This window comes from Doryrhamphus excisus, linkage group LG8, assembly GCF_037039965.1.
Source record: "Doryrhamphus excisus strain RoL-2023G ecotype Guam linkage group LG8, RoL_Dexc_Guam_v1.1, whole genome shotgun sequence".
In the NCBI taxonomy this organism is placed as follows: domain Eukaryota; kingdom Metazoa; phylum Chordata; class Actinopteri; order Syngnathiformes; family Syngnathidae; genus Doryrhamphus; species Doryrhamphus excisus.
Genome location: NC_136364.1, coordinates 3,064,082 through 3,082,009, shown reverse-complemented (window position 1 = coordinate 3,082,009; position 17,928 = coordinate 3,064,082). Strand labels below are relative to the sequence as shown.

General features: G+C 41.5%; 1 protein-coding gene across 6 annotated transcripts in view; it reads right to left on the bottom strand.

Moving 5' to 3' along the window:
* The window catches only part of LOC131134774 (neurobeachin-like), a 189,633-nt gene that overhangs the window by 37,273 nt on the left and 134,432 nt on the right, over positions 1-17,928 (bottom strand). For 5 of the 6 annotated variants that reach the window (XR_013627937.1, XM_078792628.1, XM_058080378.2 and 2 more), the window contains 3 exons: positions 1,839-1,956; positions 1,649-1,751; positions 564-679 (listed from right to left, as the gene is read on the bottom strand). Coding sequence is in view for 5 of the 6 variants with exons in the window: in XM_078792628.1 (XP_078648754.1) it covers positions 564-679; positions 1,649-1,751; positions 1,839-1,956 (337 nt within the window). In the remaining variant the exon portion in view is untranslated. Of the gene's footprint in view, positions 1-563; positions 680-1,648; positions 1,752-1,838; positions 1,957-15,334; positions 15,632-17,928 lie in introns of those variants that run through there. The other variant, XM_078792630.1, reaches the window with a different exon arrangement.

Here is a 17,928-nt window from a genome sequence, read left to right as displayed (position 1 = left end):
GTATCGAACGCGAGTGTGCGGCGGCTAAATATAAATATGCATGAGCGCTCAGCGAGACGGTGGATGACACCCCTCAGACTAGCGCACGGCCCTCGCTCGCCTCCCCTGTTAGCTTCACTTCAGATCAGAGAATCGACTGGCGAGCCTTCACAAGTGCACAGACGCACTCGTGTATGCTCTCAGGAAGCCTAATTATCCCGCCGAGTGTGCCGCACCGACTTGTGCGCTTCAAACAGCAACACTGAAGTCTGTTGCGGCAACGGCGTCGACGACCACTTAAGGACGAGGCGGAGTGGCAAAGAAAGGAGGCCATAGCTGAGTGCTCTTTCTTCGGTGTTATGCTTATTGACGGTGGCGGCCAAACTTGCAGTCATGAGACTCTTACACTTAAGATGCACATAAAGATAATTGGTTTAAACATAACACTTTCCATTTCGATAAAGGCTTTCTGGAAAAGGAAGAAAACACATCAGAATCAATGAATTTGACGGGCAGCTATATGGCGGTGGAACAACTCTCAAGGAAGATTATAAACAGACCCTACAGCAAAAATGAAGCCTTACCTGCAATGGTGTTGAGGAACATGAGGTACTCAAAGTTGGAGATCTCTCTCCTCTGCCAGCGCTGCGTCATGTTGGATGCTTTGAAAAGCTGCCGAGGGCTGGCCAATGAGATTCGCCTGGAAAAGCACAAATGAGATGAAAATTAATGGTAAAAAATATAAAATGAATCTTAATAATACATTCAATCCCAATCATGGGATACATCACAGTAACCATGGACAACGAGTGGTAGTTTGGACATACACAATAGGGGCAAATATTTGATGACAATTAAGTCAGTCAGGAGAGTCTGACGAGATACCTTAGGCGCCTCTAAATTTGAGGTGTCCAAACTTTTTCCCTCAAAAGGTGCATAAAAAATTCCAAACAATCCAAAATTGTTCAGGACATGCTAAAAAATTATTCTTTCATTCATTCATTTTCCGCCGATTATCCTACCCGAGGGTTGCGGGAGTGCTAGAGCTTATCCCAGCTGTCTTCGGGCGAGAGGTGGGTACACCCTGGACTGATGGCCAGCCAATCACAGGGCACATATAGACAAACAACCATTCACACTCACATTCATACCTATGGACAATTTGGAGTCACCAATTAACCTAGCATGTTTTTGGAATGTGGGAGGAAACCGGAGTACCCGGAGAAAACCCACACATGCACGGGGAAAAGATGCAAACTCCACACAGAGATACATGAGGGTGGAATCGAGCTTGGGTCTCCTAGCTGTGTGGCCTGCGCGCTAACCACTAGCCCTCTAAACAATGAAATAACTAAAATAATATAAATCTATATGTATGAGAGATTATTAGTTGATCTTGCGTATTGTGGTCCTGATCCCTAATATTTGCATTCTGATGGGACATTTTTATTTTATTTTATTTTTGGCCCAATACAAATTTTGTTATAGACCAAAAATGGCTAAAAATCTTTATTTAATCTGAGATGAAATGATTTGGACTTTGTGGGAAAACTTTGGGCAATTTCTGTTCCCAGTACACAAAGAAAGTATATAAAAGCATGCATGCATGAGTTTATTGTGGAAGAACCCATCAAACACCTTTGGGAGACTTGGAAACCATGTGACCCACCTGTCTTGAGGTAGTCCATAGCTGGTGCCCACTCCCACTCGAGGAAGACTATACACGGCTTTCTTCACAGTGGCCTGGTCGGGAAAGTTGAAGAGGACTGATGCTGTCAACAGACACATTCAAATACTCCTCAACAAGAAAATCTATACGATATTTTAAACATTACAGCACAGTGCATCATGTGACATACTCCTATTGGCCATAAAGACCTCCATGGCGGTGTTCTGCAGGAGGTGACGCCTGGAGAAGATGGCACGGATCTCGCTAAACATCCATTTGCCGTGGAGACCCTCGGTGTACGCCAAGACCTGTAAAACACCAGGGTATTGTAGTGTATAATTGTTGCGTGCTGCTACTGGTTTTATTTTGGTAGGCTTCTACTTCCTGCCAATGTTCCCATTCCAATGTGTTTACTTTGATCTTTTTTCACTGTTTTGCATTTGAGACTCATGTATTTGTGCGGTTTTAGAAGACGGAGCACTGAGGGAAGATTTAGGCCGATATGCAAGCTCTTTGTGCAAGCCACCGATTGGCTGGTTGCTTGTGGTCCAAAGGTAGTGTTATATTTTAGTGCTTTTTTACGGCCCCTCCGTAGTGTTGACAGAGCACAGCCAGGCATTCAGCAAGAGACCCCATTTGGGGTGTGACACATACAAAACAACAACAACATTAAAAAAATCAATAAAAAGAAAAGCAATGTAGACGGCAGACAAAGGCTGGGTTCTACACAGAAAAGTAAGACAATTGTTCTGACAGGTGAGAATGGTCCCCTCACACTCCCCCCCTTTTTTCCATCTCACTTCTCTCGGAACAATCTTGTCCTGAAGGACGACCTCATCAGCTCTGGGGGTCATCATCACACACAGATTCTGGTGTGTGAGTAAAGACGTAACAGAGCAGCGAGGTGGTAAAAGTGTGTGTATGTGTGTGTACTATACAAAGGAGTGAGATGTTGAAGCTAGGTCAGCTGTGATGCTAATGCTCATTTAAAATAGAGACACGCTGGAAGTGTGCGGCGGGAGCACGCTCCTCCGCCTTAATTTCTCCACGGAATAGCCCGGGCTCGACCCCGACGCCACCGCCAAAATCTCTGGAGCTCAATTAAAATTGGATTAGATGGAGATAGCGGATGTGCAGAGCCGCATCCCCTGATGCTCTCCTCCAAGGTAATGCACCCCCCTCCCTCTCCCTGACTTGACACCTCTGCACCAAGCTCCCATCCCCGACTCAAACAGTTGTCATAGAGACAGAACAGCCCAAAGGAGGAGGCTATAGGGGGCGGGGTTGCTTGGTAAGAGAGGACGGCAGGTGAGGGTCGTTTTTATGCCCCCACCCCATCCTTTTCTCACTGGCCAGATGTTCTACGAGTACCGTGCATAATGCTGAAATGCATCATGGGAATGTTTTACGGCTCGCAGGTGGCGTGTGGAATACATGTATGATTTTCAAGTAACTATTTCATTAACCATTGGAAATAATGTAAAGTGAATTCATTTGTTCCAGGGTCAAACTTTTTTTTACTTTTTCAACGGTATGCCTTTCCTGACGCAAGCCTTCCATTCATTTGGGTTTAGGACCCGCACTGGATATCTCTAAAGGCTAGTTGTAGGGGTGGGGATTGAACCCGCGCACAAAAGGGAGCAGCAGTGTGTCCCCTTACACAATCAAAATTCTATAATAAAACTATAATAAAGTAAAACCAATGTCCATTATGCTATTATCTACATGCTATACAAGTTATCTGCTTGCGCAGACGACAGATAATGAAATGTTTTGCTCATTAAATATCATGACGTTGTATTAAAAAAAGAAATGTTTTTAAAAAAACAAAAATCTAAATCAAGATTGACTTGCTCTTTAAGATGTCTTACAAGAAAATGGAAACAAGGGTTTTTTTTTGGGTTAGTCATCAGCTACATGCTATTTATGTTAGCATCTGCTTGGAAAACATTTATACATGTATGTAAATGATATTTAATGAATTGTGTTGTTGATATTGCATTCAGCAACTAGGCCTGTGGCATCAACCTCAGTCAGTCATGGTCCAAACCTCAAAGGCAACTTTAGGTCGCGGGCTGAGCAAGACAACCACCCTTGTCAAGATGAAATGTCCTATTCCATTATTATCATAATTTGCCATTACTGGTACCCTTTGGTTGTTGCACTTAGGGGGAAAAACATAAAAAAAGAAAAAGCAAAACACTGCAAATATGTTGCAAGATTTGGCACACATATGACTGAACTTTTGTTTGACTTTTAAGGCCTAAAAAACTGTCTAATATGTGTGACTTCTGGGTTGCTAGAAAATGTGTTCATTATGCACCGTTTCCATTACCTACATTACACAAGCTAATAATTTGGCCTTGGGAGAGGTTTGCTCCTTTCAGTACCATCCTTTAATGGGTTAGTTCTAAACTGAATAATAGTATTTTTAGCATAGCACCGTGTTTCTGCCCAGCCAAAGTGAACATTTCTCTGACGTGACAAAGCGCAGGCCAAAGGGCTCGCTGTCAACAAAAGGGAGGCTAAAGAGGAGGGGGAAAAAAGCTGATTTCAAACAGCCGCGATCAGAAGATTTGTCATAACAACAAAGGTTTTCGGTCCGGAGCGACGCACGGGGCCCCTGTAGACTTGGCGCTTTGACAAAGCCCAGCCCTCATTTTATTTTTTTATTTTTTTGGAGGCCCATCTGTAAAAAATGCCATTTAATGAACCTGTCTGCTGAAGCTGTCCCCTGCCTGTCAGAGGTGTCAGCCGCTGACGAGCGCTGGGGACGGCCGCCTCCAGTCGCAGACAGGCCTGCCAGCTGGAGGCTTCGGCCCCAATCTAATCACGCCACCAGGAAGGGACCGGCGCTCTGCTCTTGGTCTGTCACGCTCAGGGCTGGGGGAGAGGCGAGGAGGCGGAGGGTTGATGGAAGGGGTCTGCTGTGGCCGACAAGCCCGGCCTTTTGTTTCCACACAGGTCGCCCCCTCCTCCCCTGTGCACACTCATTAGGAGCCACGTGCGCATGCGCCTGGCCCGCCAGCTGCAGAGAGACATGCCTCAGAGTCGCGCACGATAATGCAATTTAACATCCTCTCCTTCCTCTGACAGAGGCCGGCCTGCATTGCGCTCACACAACATCACAGCCGTGCAAAGTGGCGACGTTGTGACAGATGCGACGAGGAGAGGCACAGGTGACGCCGGCGTTTAAACTCGTACGCAACAACTGATAGAAAGGCTGCTCTGTGCGTAGAGATGGACTCTAATCACATGCAGCAGCTTTAGCTTTGTCCACACGAGATATTTTAAAAACACATATGTATTTTTGCCTCTTGTCCACACATAAACGCAAATGATCTTTTGGAAAACTCTGGCCCGAGTGGCGACTTTGAAGAACTTTGGCTTCGGCGTGTGTGTGCGGACAGGTAAAACAGAGCTTTTTGTCCAGCCATTCATTTTCTGTACCTCTTATCCTCATTAGGGTGGCGGGGGTATGCTGGGGCCTATCCCAGCTACACCCTAGATTGGTCGCCAGCCAATCACAGGGCACATATAGACAAACAACCATTCACACTCACACCTATGGACAATTTGAAGTTGCCAATTAACCTAGCATGTTTTTGGAATGTGGGAGGAAACCGGAGTATCCGGAGAAAACCCAAACATACACGGGGAGAACATGCAAACTCCACACAGAAATGCCCAAGCGTAGATTCAAACCCAGGTCTTCCCGATCTCCTGGCTGTGTGGCCAACATGCGAACTACTCGGCCCAGAGCTTTTTGTGTCATAAGAAAATGCAACATCATTCATGATCATCAACAGCATTCATGATGGATCCTATATCTGACTATATTGATGAACAGAGGCGTTATAATGTCAGACATTTTGTCCATTTTCTGTGGATGGAGATTAACACCATAGTGGGGCATTTGAAAATATTGGCGTTCATGTAGACCTTAGCTACATATTGGCTAGGGCACTATGATGGACGCTATTAATAAAAATGAGCATCTATTCCCTGCATTTTTCTCCTCAATGGGAAGATAATACAATTCAGCATGACTGATGTTCCTACCCAGATTGTCTAATAAGCTTCCCTTCCGCGGTAAAGCCCCAAGAAGCAAGACCTGCTCATAGGGCGGCAAAATGGAAGAATGAGGGGAGGATTCTTTCTGAATGATATGACGACTCCCCCGGGACAGAAAAGAGGGATGGATTTCACACAGGCTGTATATACTGTATGAATATAGACTAACAATTACTACACTTGTGTAGTCATATGTAAGGGAGTACATGTTGTGGCTTCATTAGGACAACTTCAAGTCCCCCGCCCCCCATTGTTTTTCAAACAATCTTCAAATTTGAAACGCTTGTCGCGGCAATTCAGATACCGACAATTTCTGTTTCGTAGGAGAAGTAGGAGAAATTTCAGGTCAATCCAACTTTTGGGACCACCATGTGGAGTATTTGACACAGTAGGGGTGCATGTTTTGACAAATGTTTCTGTGGATCCATGGTTCCTTGTGGATCAGTCCGTAGTCTGTGCCTCAACTTTCCAAGTCGTGGTGGTTGAGTAGTTTTTGCATAATCCTGCTTAAAGCTGGATTTACACGACATGGTTCAAGAGACAAAATTCAGTTGTCTTTTGCTCCCACGTGGCACAATTTGTGTGTCATGGGCTTTAGGTCACTTGAAAATGCATCGAAATAGCTGTCAAAAATAATGGCTGTCGTCACTAAATTGGAAAAGGGCATTTGGTAATGGTAATGGTTTTATTTCATTTGAACATGCATCAGATTACAATTGAGTGCATCACATAATCAGTATATTTACTGTATGTATAATATATATATATATATTTTTTTATTTTTGTTATTTTTTGTCACGTACCGAAGTACGAGGTGATATGACCATCCAATGCCATAATGGGTACCATAGTAAGTGTCAATATAGTGATATATATAGCACATCATGACTGGTTCAAGACTCTTCATCCTTGTATTTAGCAAACATCAACTGCTTGTATTGTTTCTTGAATTGGCTCATTGTTGTGCATTGTTTGATTTCCTTACTCAATCCATTCCATAGTTTGATTCCACATACTGAAATGCTATGGCTTTTTAACGTAGTCCTAGCATAGAAGTGTTTCAAATGTACTTCTTCCCTGAGATCATATTTCTCCTCTCTTGTAGAAAAGTATTGGATGACATTTTTAGGTAATTGGTTATTTTTAGCCTTATGCATTATTTTAGCTGTTTGAAGATGAACTATATCAGCAAGTTTAAGTATTTGTGTATTTTTAAGTATTTGTGATTTTAGAAATAAGGGTGATAAGTGATTTGTGATTGAGAACAAATTTTGCTTTATTCAATATTGAAATATTTCTGGCCACCTTATGTTGTATATTTGTAATATGTGCTTTCCAGCTCATATTTTCATCTATTGTGATCCCCAGAAATATATTTTCTTTCACCCTTTCAATGTCTACACCGTCTATTTGTATTTGCTGGTGCGTGCCCTTTCTGCTGTTACCAAACAGCATGATTTTAGTTTTACTTAGGTTCAAGGACAATCTATTGTCATCAAACCATCTTTTTAGTGTGACCATTTCTTCTCTGACCTTCCTAATGATTTTGTCTGTACTCCCTCCGGAACAAAAAGCAGAGGTATCATCCGCAAATGATACCAGCTTTAAGTCTTTCGTGACTTTGGAGATATCATTGATGTACAAATTGAACAGTTTTGGTCCCATTAATGACCCCCTGGGGAACTCCACACGTAATATATGAATTTGCAGGTGTGTATTCTCCTAGCTCTATGTATTGCTTCCTGTCTGCTAAGTAGCTTTTGCCCCAGTTCAGAACTCATCCTCTTATTCCGTACCTTTCTAATTTAGTTATTAGGATGTCATGATTGATTTGATTGATTGCTTTTGTCAGACCCATGAATACTGAGGCTGCACACTTCCTATGATCTACAGCGTTAGTGATTTCCTCCGTAATTTTGATCAGTGGCATGGAGGTAGAAATATTACTCTGTATCCATACTGACTTTCTGATAGTAATTTGTTCGCATTAATACATTTATTCAGCCTATTGTTGAATAGCTTCTGAATAGCTTCAGAATTTTGGACATTTGTGGTAGTAAGGAGACTGGCCGATAGTTTGTAAATTGGTGTTTGTCACCAATTTAAAAAAATGGAACAACCTTAGCTGTTTTCATTTCTTGGGGAAATCTTCCGTCATTTAGGGTAATACATTTGCCAAAACACACACCTTTGCTTCAGATTATTACATTCATTTTGAACAAAATAATATACATTTTATGCTAAAGTCCCAAAAGGGGTTTTACAGTGTACTTTAGTTTCCTGTTACTTTTCCACACATTAGCTCAGGTGCATCACTACCTTCATAAAGTAGAATCTCAGTCCTATATGAACAAATACTCCACAAAATCACATTAATCCCTTTTTTTCCACCCTGCAAAGATTTAAGCGCTTCAAAGCACATCTGATCCTTCCTTAAGTGACAACTGTTAAGAAGTGTATTCCAAAATATGATATACGCAGCATGTATAAACACAAGTCCCCTCCACTCTGGTTGAGGGCCGTATCACAAGTTGAATAAAGTAGCAGGTATTGGTGGTGGTGGGGGACAAGATATGAGATTTGCATAATCAGTGTCACTCTCCATTTGGGAGAGAAGCTGGAGTGTGGCGAGATGACACGGTGTGGCTGCTCTGGCAAAGACCAGTGGGATAAAACGGATGAATATGCATTAAATATGCTGCCACTTCTCTGCCCCAAACGTCCAGCCAAGTTTGTCAATAGCATTTATGTCAAGCACACTATTTCATGCACATTAGCCAGCTCTGCAGCGCTGTCTGCCACCACTGGATAGGTGGGTGGAGATACTTTTTCTTTGTTGGAATATTTCCTGGTTGCTTCACAGCACTTTCTTTTGTCTCTCTCTATTCAGAGAAAAACAGCTTAAAAACTGAGAAAATTTTCCTATGGACTTTGTGAAGAGATTTTAAGGTGACTGTAATTACTGTAAATGCTACAATTACAACCTGGCCATTTATTTACCTATAGCAAGCGGGAGAAAATAACAACTTATTACAGGAGATCTTAGCTATTCGAATAAACAGGGGTAATTGGCATGCTCACAAAAATGCTGCTGTATCGAGGCACTACGATACCCTTTGCCAGATCGCATGACTTCCCCCTCCCCCCCTCCAAACTATCCTGCTAGCTTGAGTTGATGTTCTATGATTTTGGATCAACATTTACAATAAAATTGCCTGTTGTCTCCAGAACCCTGCCCATCTCTCTTCAATTGCCATTGTTCACTCGCCACGAAGGAAGTTAAACAAAATGCACTAAAGCATAATCCTTGTTTAAGCCCTAAATACGCCTCAGATGCTTATTAAATGAATTCTAATTAATATTAATATTTCGTATTATTATTATTATTAGGAAATTTGAACTCACAACCAAAGACCACCACACTAAAACCACCTTCATCTCCTTCCAAAGCAGCTAGTGGTGGTACATGGCTGCTGGGTCATCCTGGGTAACTGTCAGACAAGGTATGTCTCCAAGCCGCGTTTCCATATAATCCAACCACTTGCCTGTTACAATTCCAGTGAAAATGTATGATCATAGAGTGAATGAGAAAGTGAAAATGGAAAAACAGCTCTCTTTGTGGTCATTTGTTAAAAAAATGCAGCAGTTGTAAAATCATACTTTTTGCAACTACAGTCGTCCCTGCTCATTGTGGGTAACGGCATCTGGGAATGGAATATTTTCCATAGGTAGAGCATAGAGAATCTTTTTTGACTTATTAAATATGTAAGCCCTGTAGACATGAAATAACACCCTTATAGTCATCTTCGCCACTTGCATTACCAAAAATAGTAATCGACATAATTACATAATAAGCCATCTCAGCCATGAATATCATCTCACACGTTTTGACAGCGTACTTCCTGCAGTGGCTATTGTCTCACTGTAATATTATGACACCAGGAGACCATTGTGGAATACTACTATAATGGCGGAGGAGAGACTGGCGATCCACTTCAATCACTTTATTAACAGACAGAACACATGTAGTGAACATTCACACAGGAGTTGCTGTCGGCTACTCTCTTTACAGCTAACCTGCTGCTAGCACTCAGCTACAGTCAACTCTAGCAAGCTGAGATCACACATATCACTTCCCAGGCCTCACTTTCTTAAAGGTGCACACAAGTCACATACACTGTATTACCCTTCATATCATGTCTTCTAAATGCATTATATTTGTATTTTTATTTATTTAGCCTCTGGCGCTAAATAACTGCATATGGCTCCCCACTGGCCCCCAGTAAAACTAAGGGTTAATTTTAAGGTGGTGTTGTTAGTTTTGGAATGCTTGTCTGAGGTCCTGCAGCTTCCCTCCCCAGGTAGGGCCCTGATATCTGCAGATAAACTGCTCGGCTGTCTCACCACAGGAGGCTGCTCCAAAACTTTGGACCAGCCTCCCCTGGACATCAAAGCCTCAAAGACACTGGATCACTTTAAAACCCTGCTGAAAACTCATCTTTTTCCACTGGTGTTCAACAAAGACGAAATTAGAACACTGATTCTTACACAACACAACCAATGTTGTACTAGCAGTAAGGAGCAAACTGCCCATGACTAATCCCACTGATGAGTTCATTATACATATATACTGTAGAATAGGAACTGTTGTACAAATTTTCACACCAATAGCTGAGTAGTGCAACCAATATTTTAAAGGGCACGTGGAAGTACATAAAGGTGCTGGATGTTGAACACATCATATTTCAAATACAGCTACTTGTGGAGTTAATTAAAAAACGATGTGCATGTTGCTGACAGCCACAAGTATTAATGTTAGTAAGAATCCCTGGTGGTTAGTTCCTTTTGTAGACAACACACTCATTGACTCCACTCCATGCTTAATGGGAGCATTTAGGGCAAATCAGGCATTTGAGTATATATTTTTTGAATATTTTGAACAATTTAGAGCTTTTAATTATGAGTAAACATACCTAATATTATGGCCAGTGGGTGTAAAACATTAGTCAATCAAGTATCATTGTTGACTTGTAATTTCACACACCCTGACAAATGAGCGAGCGTGTCTTTGTCCCAGTGTTGCTAATTATAATGAAGTTATTTTGCTTGCATGTTTAACACTCATTTCCCCACCTCCCTATCAGTGTAAACCTATTTGAGCATGCTATAGTTTGCTAACAAGTAAACACTCATCAGCAAAGAACTAAAGAGGAAGGCTGTCCACACACTGACTGGTATCCAAGAAGACATTTAGAGAGGACATCAAGCAGATAAACAGCTTGAGGACTTTTAGTTTAAGGAGCTTGGCAATATATGAGGCTCTTTTCTGCAAGCTCTCTCCTAATGGGACTTTTCCAGAGACTTGTCAGCCTTAAGATGACTGAAATCTTCCTGGCCTGGATGGCGGATCCTGCAGCTTCCTCCGGCTGCCATGGCGAGTGCCAAGCTGATCGCTTTAGATCCCATTTATCTTTTTTTTTGTGGTGGTGGTTGTGGTGTGGGAGGGGAAGAAGAGCGAGGAGAAAGAACCAGACAAGGATGGAGGAGACGGACGGAGGAGAGAGCAAGCGGTTAGATGGGCGGCGCTGATGGGCCATGAGCGCCTCGCTCGTCCTCGATTAATCTTGTCAGTCTACCTGTTTTGCTTCGGCGGCGAGGTAATAACGACGCCCTCATCCATTATCCTTTTATCCCCCCCATTCACTGTCTATGCTTGATAATATGTTACACTTTTGTCCTCCTTCATATAATTCCTGTTGTCACCTGCAGCACATTATGCAGCAAAAAAACCAACACAGCCCACATTGAGCTGGACGCCCTTTGAGGATTATAACGGGTGACACCTCCGGGATTCAGCCAGCATCAGGAGCATCATTTTTGAACACATCCGGTGGAATTAGCTGGACTTATCTGTCACGATATGTTCAGGGACGCGGGGGAAAAAAGGTGGAACAGGTTTCTTATCGTCTCCTCCATGAGAGGGGGTTGTAAATGTATGCAAATATGGGCCTTTTGTCACTCAGCCTCATACCTCAGGGCTGAACGGGGCACTGCAGGGCGAGGGATGATAATTTGGCTCTTGAGCGTGCGGGATAATTTGTATTTTATCCGCATGTAATGATAGCGTTAAAGTCTTTTCACCAATGCTAATCCTGCAGCATGAGGAAATGTCTCAGTTGAGATTGTGCTCGTTTGTTCTTTAGCAAGCATTCGGCTGACTCTCATGTTAAAAAATAAAATAAAAACATCACGTAGGAGGCATCGATGTAATTATTTTGACTTCCTGTAGCCATCAACATGGATTCCTTATATCACTCCTGATGCACCTTAGCAGGCCAGCACAGATCCAAGCTGAAGGCTATGGCAGATATCGCACATCATTGTCCATAAAAACACAATTACTCTAACATATTTGTCCCTTTTGTTCACAGGCAAAACTCACTTTTTGGGGTTATTGACAAAACAAACTTTCGTCATTGCATGACAGTACAGAGAATGTTATCTTTAGCTACTGATAGGCTGTTTACACATGAACAGATTCATCCATTTTTTTATACTGCTTGTACTGGTATGCTGGACCTTATGCCAGCTGACTGAAAAACACCCCAAACTGGTCACCAGCCAATCGCAGGACATACAAAAACAATTATAAAATATATTTTGGGGGGAGTTGAGGTTGTTAGTTTTGGAATCTTAAATTGCAAACATTTGAAAATGTGAGTGTGAATTTTTGTTTGTCTATATGTGCCCTGTGATTGGCTGGCCACCAGTCCAGCGTGTACCCGGCCTCTTGCCCGAAGACAGCTGGGATAGGCTCCAGCAAAATATTGAGTAAACATATTTAAACAGAAGTTTCTAAAAATGGAAAAATGCATTCTTTATCTCTTTACCTCAATGTCGCCAACTAATGGCCTGGCATGCATACTGCAGCGAAAACAAAGAATGCGTACAATACTTTCTTCATGATTCTGGTAGACTAACAAAGCTATAGGCCTCCAGAGATCTTAGCACCATTTGAAATGTGTCTTATGTGGAAAACTGTTTTGAAACACCACCAATATGGATAATTTAAAAATGTGAACATTGCCTTCAAGAAAAGGTGTAGACAAAGAGAGATGCTCGAAGAGCTATGTCCGCAGAGACAACAAACAGCGACCGAGTTGAGTGAAAAATAAATGAAGAGCGATGGTTTTTCCAAAGATATTCCTCATGTAGTCCAGCTGGGGATCCAGACTGGCCATCAATGGTGTGATGGTATGTGTGCCTCCTCCTGCCAAAGCCCATAGCCTCTGACAAACTCTTTGGTGTGCCGTAATTTGAGTAATTACATGGACTTACAGGATATTCATGCAACATGTTCTCTGAAGGGTTAGTGGCCCCCGCTTAGTGCACCTCCTCCCTTTTTGATGTACGTGAACAATAGAAAATGACTAGAACGAGCAATGACCGGACACATATAGGTACACCTGTGGTCAAATGAGATCCAACACAAGAGCTGTACTGAAAATGACAGCTTTAAAAACCAAGGTTGACTATCATGTTTATTAGTTTAATAGTTGGTCTGTTTATATTGTTTTATTGAACTCAAACAATTGTTGTATTTCTAAGCAGTTTCTATTCATGTACATACACAACAATGGAGCCAATATATTAAAAACCGCTAGTAACACTGACATAGCCAAACCTCACTTTGCGTATAATTTGTTTTTTTGTTGAGTTTTTTTTTTTTCGTACACAATATCCCACGCAACAAACCCGTCTTTTCGCCCTGTCACTGTATTGTTCTGCAAAGCACCCAAATGTTGCTGACTTAATGTCATTGTATGTTTTAGTGTGACTGCTAAATAACCACAATAATGTATAATAATAATAAAAGTGAGAAAACAGTTTTGAATTAAATCTCGCCAGGATGTACGGGAAGTCTGCATCAATAATAAATTCCATCCAGTTTTCGGCATGTATAAATATAATTGGTAATGGTAATGGTTTAATTTGATTTGAACATGGATCAGATTACAACTGAGTGCATCACATAATCAATTCCCAGTTCCACATGTCCAAAAGGAGTAGGAAGAAGCAAAGCTTATTGAATCCTACCCCTCCATCTGGCACTTTTACAATCAGTAACTGTTACATTTTGTTCACTTTTTGATATAATTGCTTATGTTTTATATCTTTATTTTTTGGACACATACTGAAGTATGAGGTGATATGACCATATAATGACATAATGGGTACCATAGTAACCGTCAATATAGTGATATATACATATATAACACATCATGACTGGTTCAAATATTCTCTATTAATGTATTTTGTTCATTTCCTTGGGTGCTTGAATCAAATTAATTGGAATTACATGATTTCCTGTGAGGAAAATCCACCAACATCTACCAAAAATCATGTAATATAAAATCCAAATCCAGGAACAAACTACAGACTGTGTGGTATTAAAGTACTTGTTGGAATACAACATAGCTTAATAAAACCAGGGCAATGAGGCACACATTGCTCATAAGGTTTTGTGTTTTAGTAGTTAATCTGTGCTCCCACATGCTTTAAAATGAGAACATTCCTTCCAAAAGGTGGAAAAGCTCCCTTTCCATTGGTAAAAAGTCCAAATGAGATGGAAGGGAAATGAGGCGTAGTATATGTGTTTTTAATACAAACGCTCCCCCAATTGTGCTAAATCAATTCCCTCCACAATGGGCGAGGCAGCCTGACTATTTGTATGTGTAATAATGGTCTTAAAGCAGGCCTTATAAAGACAGAATACCAAAGAGGCTTACAGCCGCGGCTTCATGAAACATTTAGGCAAAAAAGTTCCAAGGGGCTGAGGATGATGAAAGAAGGTAAAGCTGGAAAACGGCCTTCTGGGATCGGCGGGCCTTATTGTACAGAAGTCACATCAAATTAATACTGAGGGCCATTTGCAGCCTTTCTTCTCCTCAGCTTTTCACAACGGATTAAGCTATGAAAACTCAGAAATTACTAAAGCACCTATTAGGCTTTATGCTCCTGCTTTCTTCTTCCTTGGCTTTGAAAGTGGCTGAATGCGCGTCACATAACTTCCTTTCACAACTTGTTTGTGCACTTTAAAGTGTTTTATATATTTAAAAAAGTGTCATCGTGTGAAAATGTATACTGCCACTTTGACACAATCTTCTCAAAGAAACCGCTGACTTTCTTTTACACATTTACACGCAGCCAATTAATAAACTCACAGAACTGATCTTACATATGCTGAAGTCATTGAAGTGCTCACCCCAACTCTGATATTTTTAGTATTTTACCATGTCATTTATTTTCAGATTAATGACAAACATATTTGCAACTTATACACAATATCAACAGTTGCACTTAAAATTGTTTGACTCCATCTCCATCATTTTCTTTACATGCGAAATCTATAAATGTAATTTGCAATAAATTTTGAAATCGTTAAACCTCAGCTGATGGAAGCTACAAGCAGTCACTACATATTGAACGTGATCATCTATTTTAATATGTAATATATAATGGTGGTAAATTGTACCTCAATGCAGACACATTTATCACCTAAAAGGGCAAAATGCTAAAGAAAAAGCAAAGATTGCAAGAGTTGATACTCACTGAACTGAGGTCTCCTATGAATATTTTAAGCAAATTTCATAGTAATAATATTCCTTTAAAGAAATGCACAAATTCCAAATTATACAGTATGACTTCTAACGTTTTACTTTAGAGGTTCCACTTTGTTTTTGTCATAGTTGTTGTCCTTCCCTACGCTGGGTACAGCACCACCTGTTGTATTGGCATGCTCTTGACACCTTGTTTGGATCTAAGGCTACAATTTGGATTTTTTTTTAACTGATCTTTTATGTGGCAATTCACATTCACATTCAGAAAACTCAACTTGTGATGCATATGTGCATAAGCAAGACGTCATACCCTTTGCCATGTGTTTACAGAAGTAAACATTGGCTCAATTTGTGATCTCCTTTGCAAGCTTGTGGCAATTTCAAGGACTTTGTGCAATGGGAGTGAACTTAACCAAATGATTACAATTAGAGGGCAAGACTTTAGGCTATGGCAGTTCAAGGAGAACTTCCTGCCACATCTGTTCCGAGGAGCATGTGGGCGGATGGATCACTTCGCTGACACTTTTTAAAAATATTTTTCGGATGGTAAGAAGTACTTTTATCAGTGAGTATTGGCAAAACAAGCCTTTCGATGACATATATGTAGGATATATGCAACCTCACCATTCAGACTGCATTAGCTATAGGATACATAACGGATTTATATCTACATACAAATGAGGAATGGGATCATACTGTTCACACAGACATGAAATAAATCAGATACGGGTCACAAATGAGCAAAAAAATGGAATTGACCAGCAGTGTGAAGGTAGACTTAAAGTGGGGGAAAATGTATATAAAAATACATGTGGAAATGAGACTATAGGCTGATGTGACAGCATGTAGAGTGAGCATTGCTGGGACTCCATACACTCCTACTCTCCCTCTCTCTCCCCCTCTCAATGGCTCTTCAAAGACGCAAAGGGAGTGCATGAATTGTAATTATGGCTCCTAACAGGATTCGAGAGTGCTCAAACGACGGCACTTGAGAACCAGGTCGTGTGGAGTTAAACGGCTGTCACACACTCAAAGCTGGCTGCCATGTGAACAAACCAACAAAGGCTGGACTTGTCCACTTGCCGAGCCCTCTCAGCCACTTTGCCTCTCTCCACGGGAGATTAGAGATAAACTTTAAAAGCTTTAAAAAGCAACTTTTTGCATCTTTAGGGCGTGTCTTTTTGTCTACGTCTTTGCTTAATGCTAAAAACATCAACAGCTATGTGGCTTTGACATAAATGACATATTTTATCAGTAATTATCAAGCAAGGGATGGTAGGATTTAAGGCAAATGGGGACCAGGGCAGCATGAGAGGGGGAGCTGGAGATCCGATAATTGGTACCACCTGAGAAACCAACATAAGAGCAGATTATTTCCCGACCTTTCGTAATAACGGAAAAGATCATCTGTCCTTCCCCAAAATGCTTCAAGAACCCAGAGGACCCCTCAAGTCCTGCCCAACTTCCCAAAGGACCCCCTCCCAGAAGGAAAAAAAAAAAACCTGCAGCGTGACGTCCCCCACGCATGACCCTTGTTCAACTCCTAATTGGATTGTGAGCCACAGTGAAGAAACATTTGGCCATTGTTCATTCAGCTGTGCTTTTCTTTAGCATTCCTTCCAGTAGTTTGCCTGCCCAACAATTACACTCAACTGACTGGGAACCTTTCACTTTTCATAAGCAAAACCTTCTTTTTCATTTTTTTTATGTTTACTTCTTACTGAAAAGGGCAAAGCAAAGCACTAGAACAGATTTTTATAGACTGCTATCCTGGCAGGCTGAAACAAAGCCCAGTGAAAGCCATTGTGTGCCTTTCAATGCAGTAATGGTCTTAAAATGGATACAGGCGGACGACTATTGAGCGCCCGACTGGGCTCTGAGCGGGAAATGATCACATGAGGGCTTCACTCATTGAATCACCGCCTCCACCCTTGAGGACTTTTGGTAAAAGGCCATTTTGTATCAGACAGGCATGTTTGTATTGCTTTCTTACAAAGTAACATCGCCAGCTACTGGTCTGGCATGCACACTACAGCATGTGTTTTCACCAAGTCGTTGTCAAGTAAGCGTACCCTAATAGAGAAGAAACAGTACCTTAACAATAACATCAATCAAGCTCATTACCCCCTCCACCAGTCTTAAAATTAAAAAAAGAGAAAAACATAATGAAAATAATTACAATAATATCTCATTAAGGGAGGGAATGAGAGACAGGGGAGAATTAATAGCAGACAGGTGTACAACACAGCACAATTATGGAAGCTGAAATTAGTTCACTGCCTGGAGGCAAAACACAGGAGATAGGGGAGGTTTTGTGTGTGTGTGTGTGTGTGTGTGTGTGTGAGAGAGAGAGAGAAAGAGAGAGAGCGCGCGAGAGAGTGTGTGTATGTGGGGGTGGTTTCTAGGAGGACTGATGGAGAGAAGCAAAAAAAAAAGAGTGCAGAATTGCAAATAAGCAAACAAAAATGTCTTAAATGTGTAAATTAGGGCAAAAACTAAGAGGCAAAAGCAGCTTTTCCCCGCAGACTGCTCGCCTGAGATGAGAAGGGCGCGGTGAAACGTGATCAAGGCGAGCGTGGAGCGGCA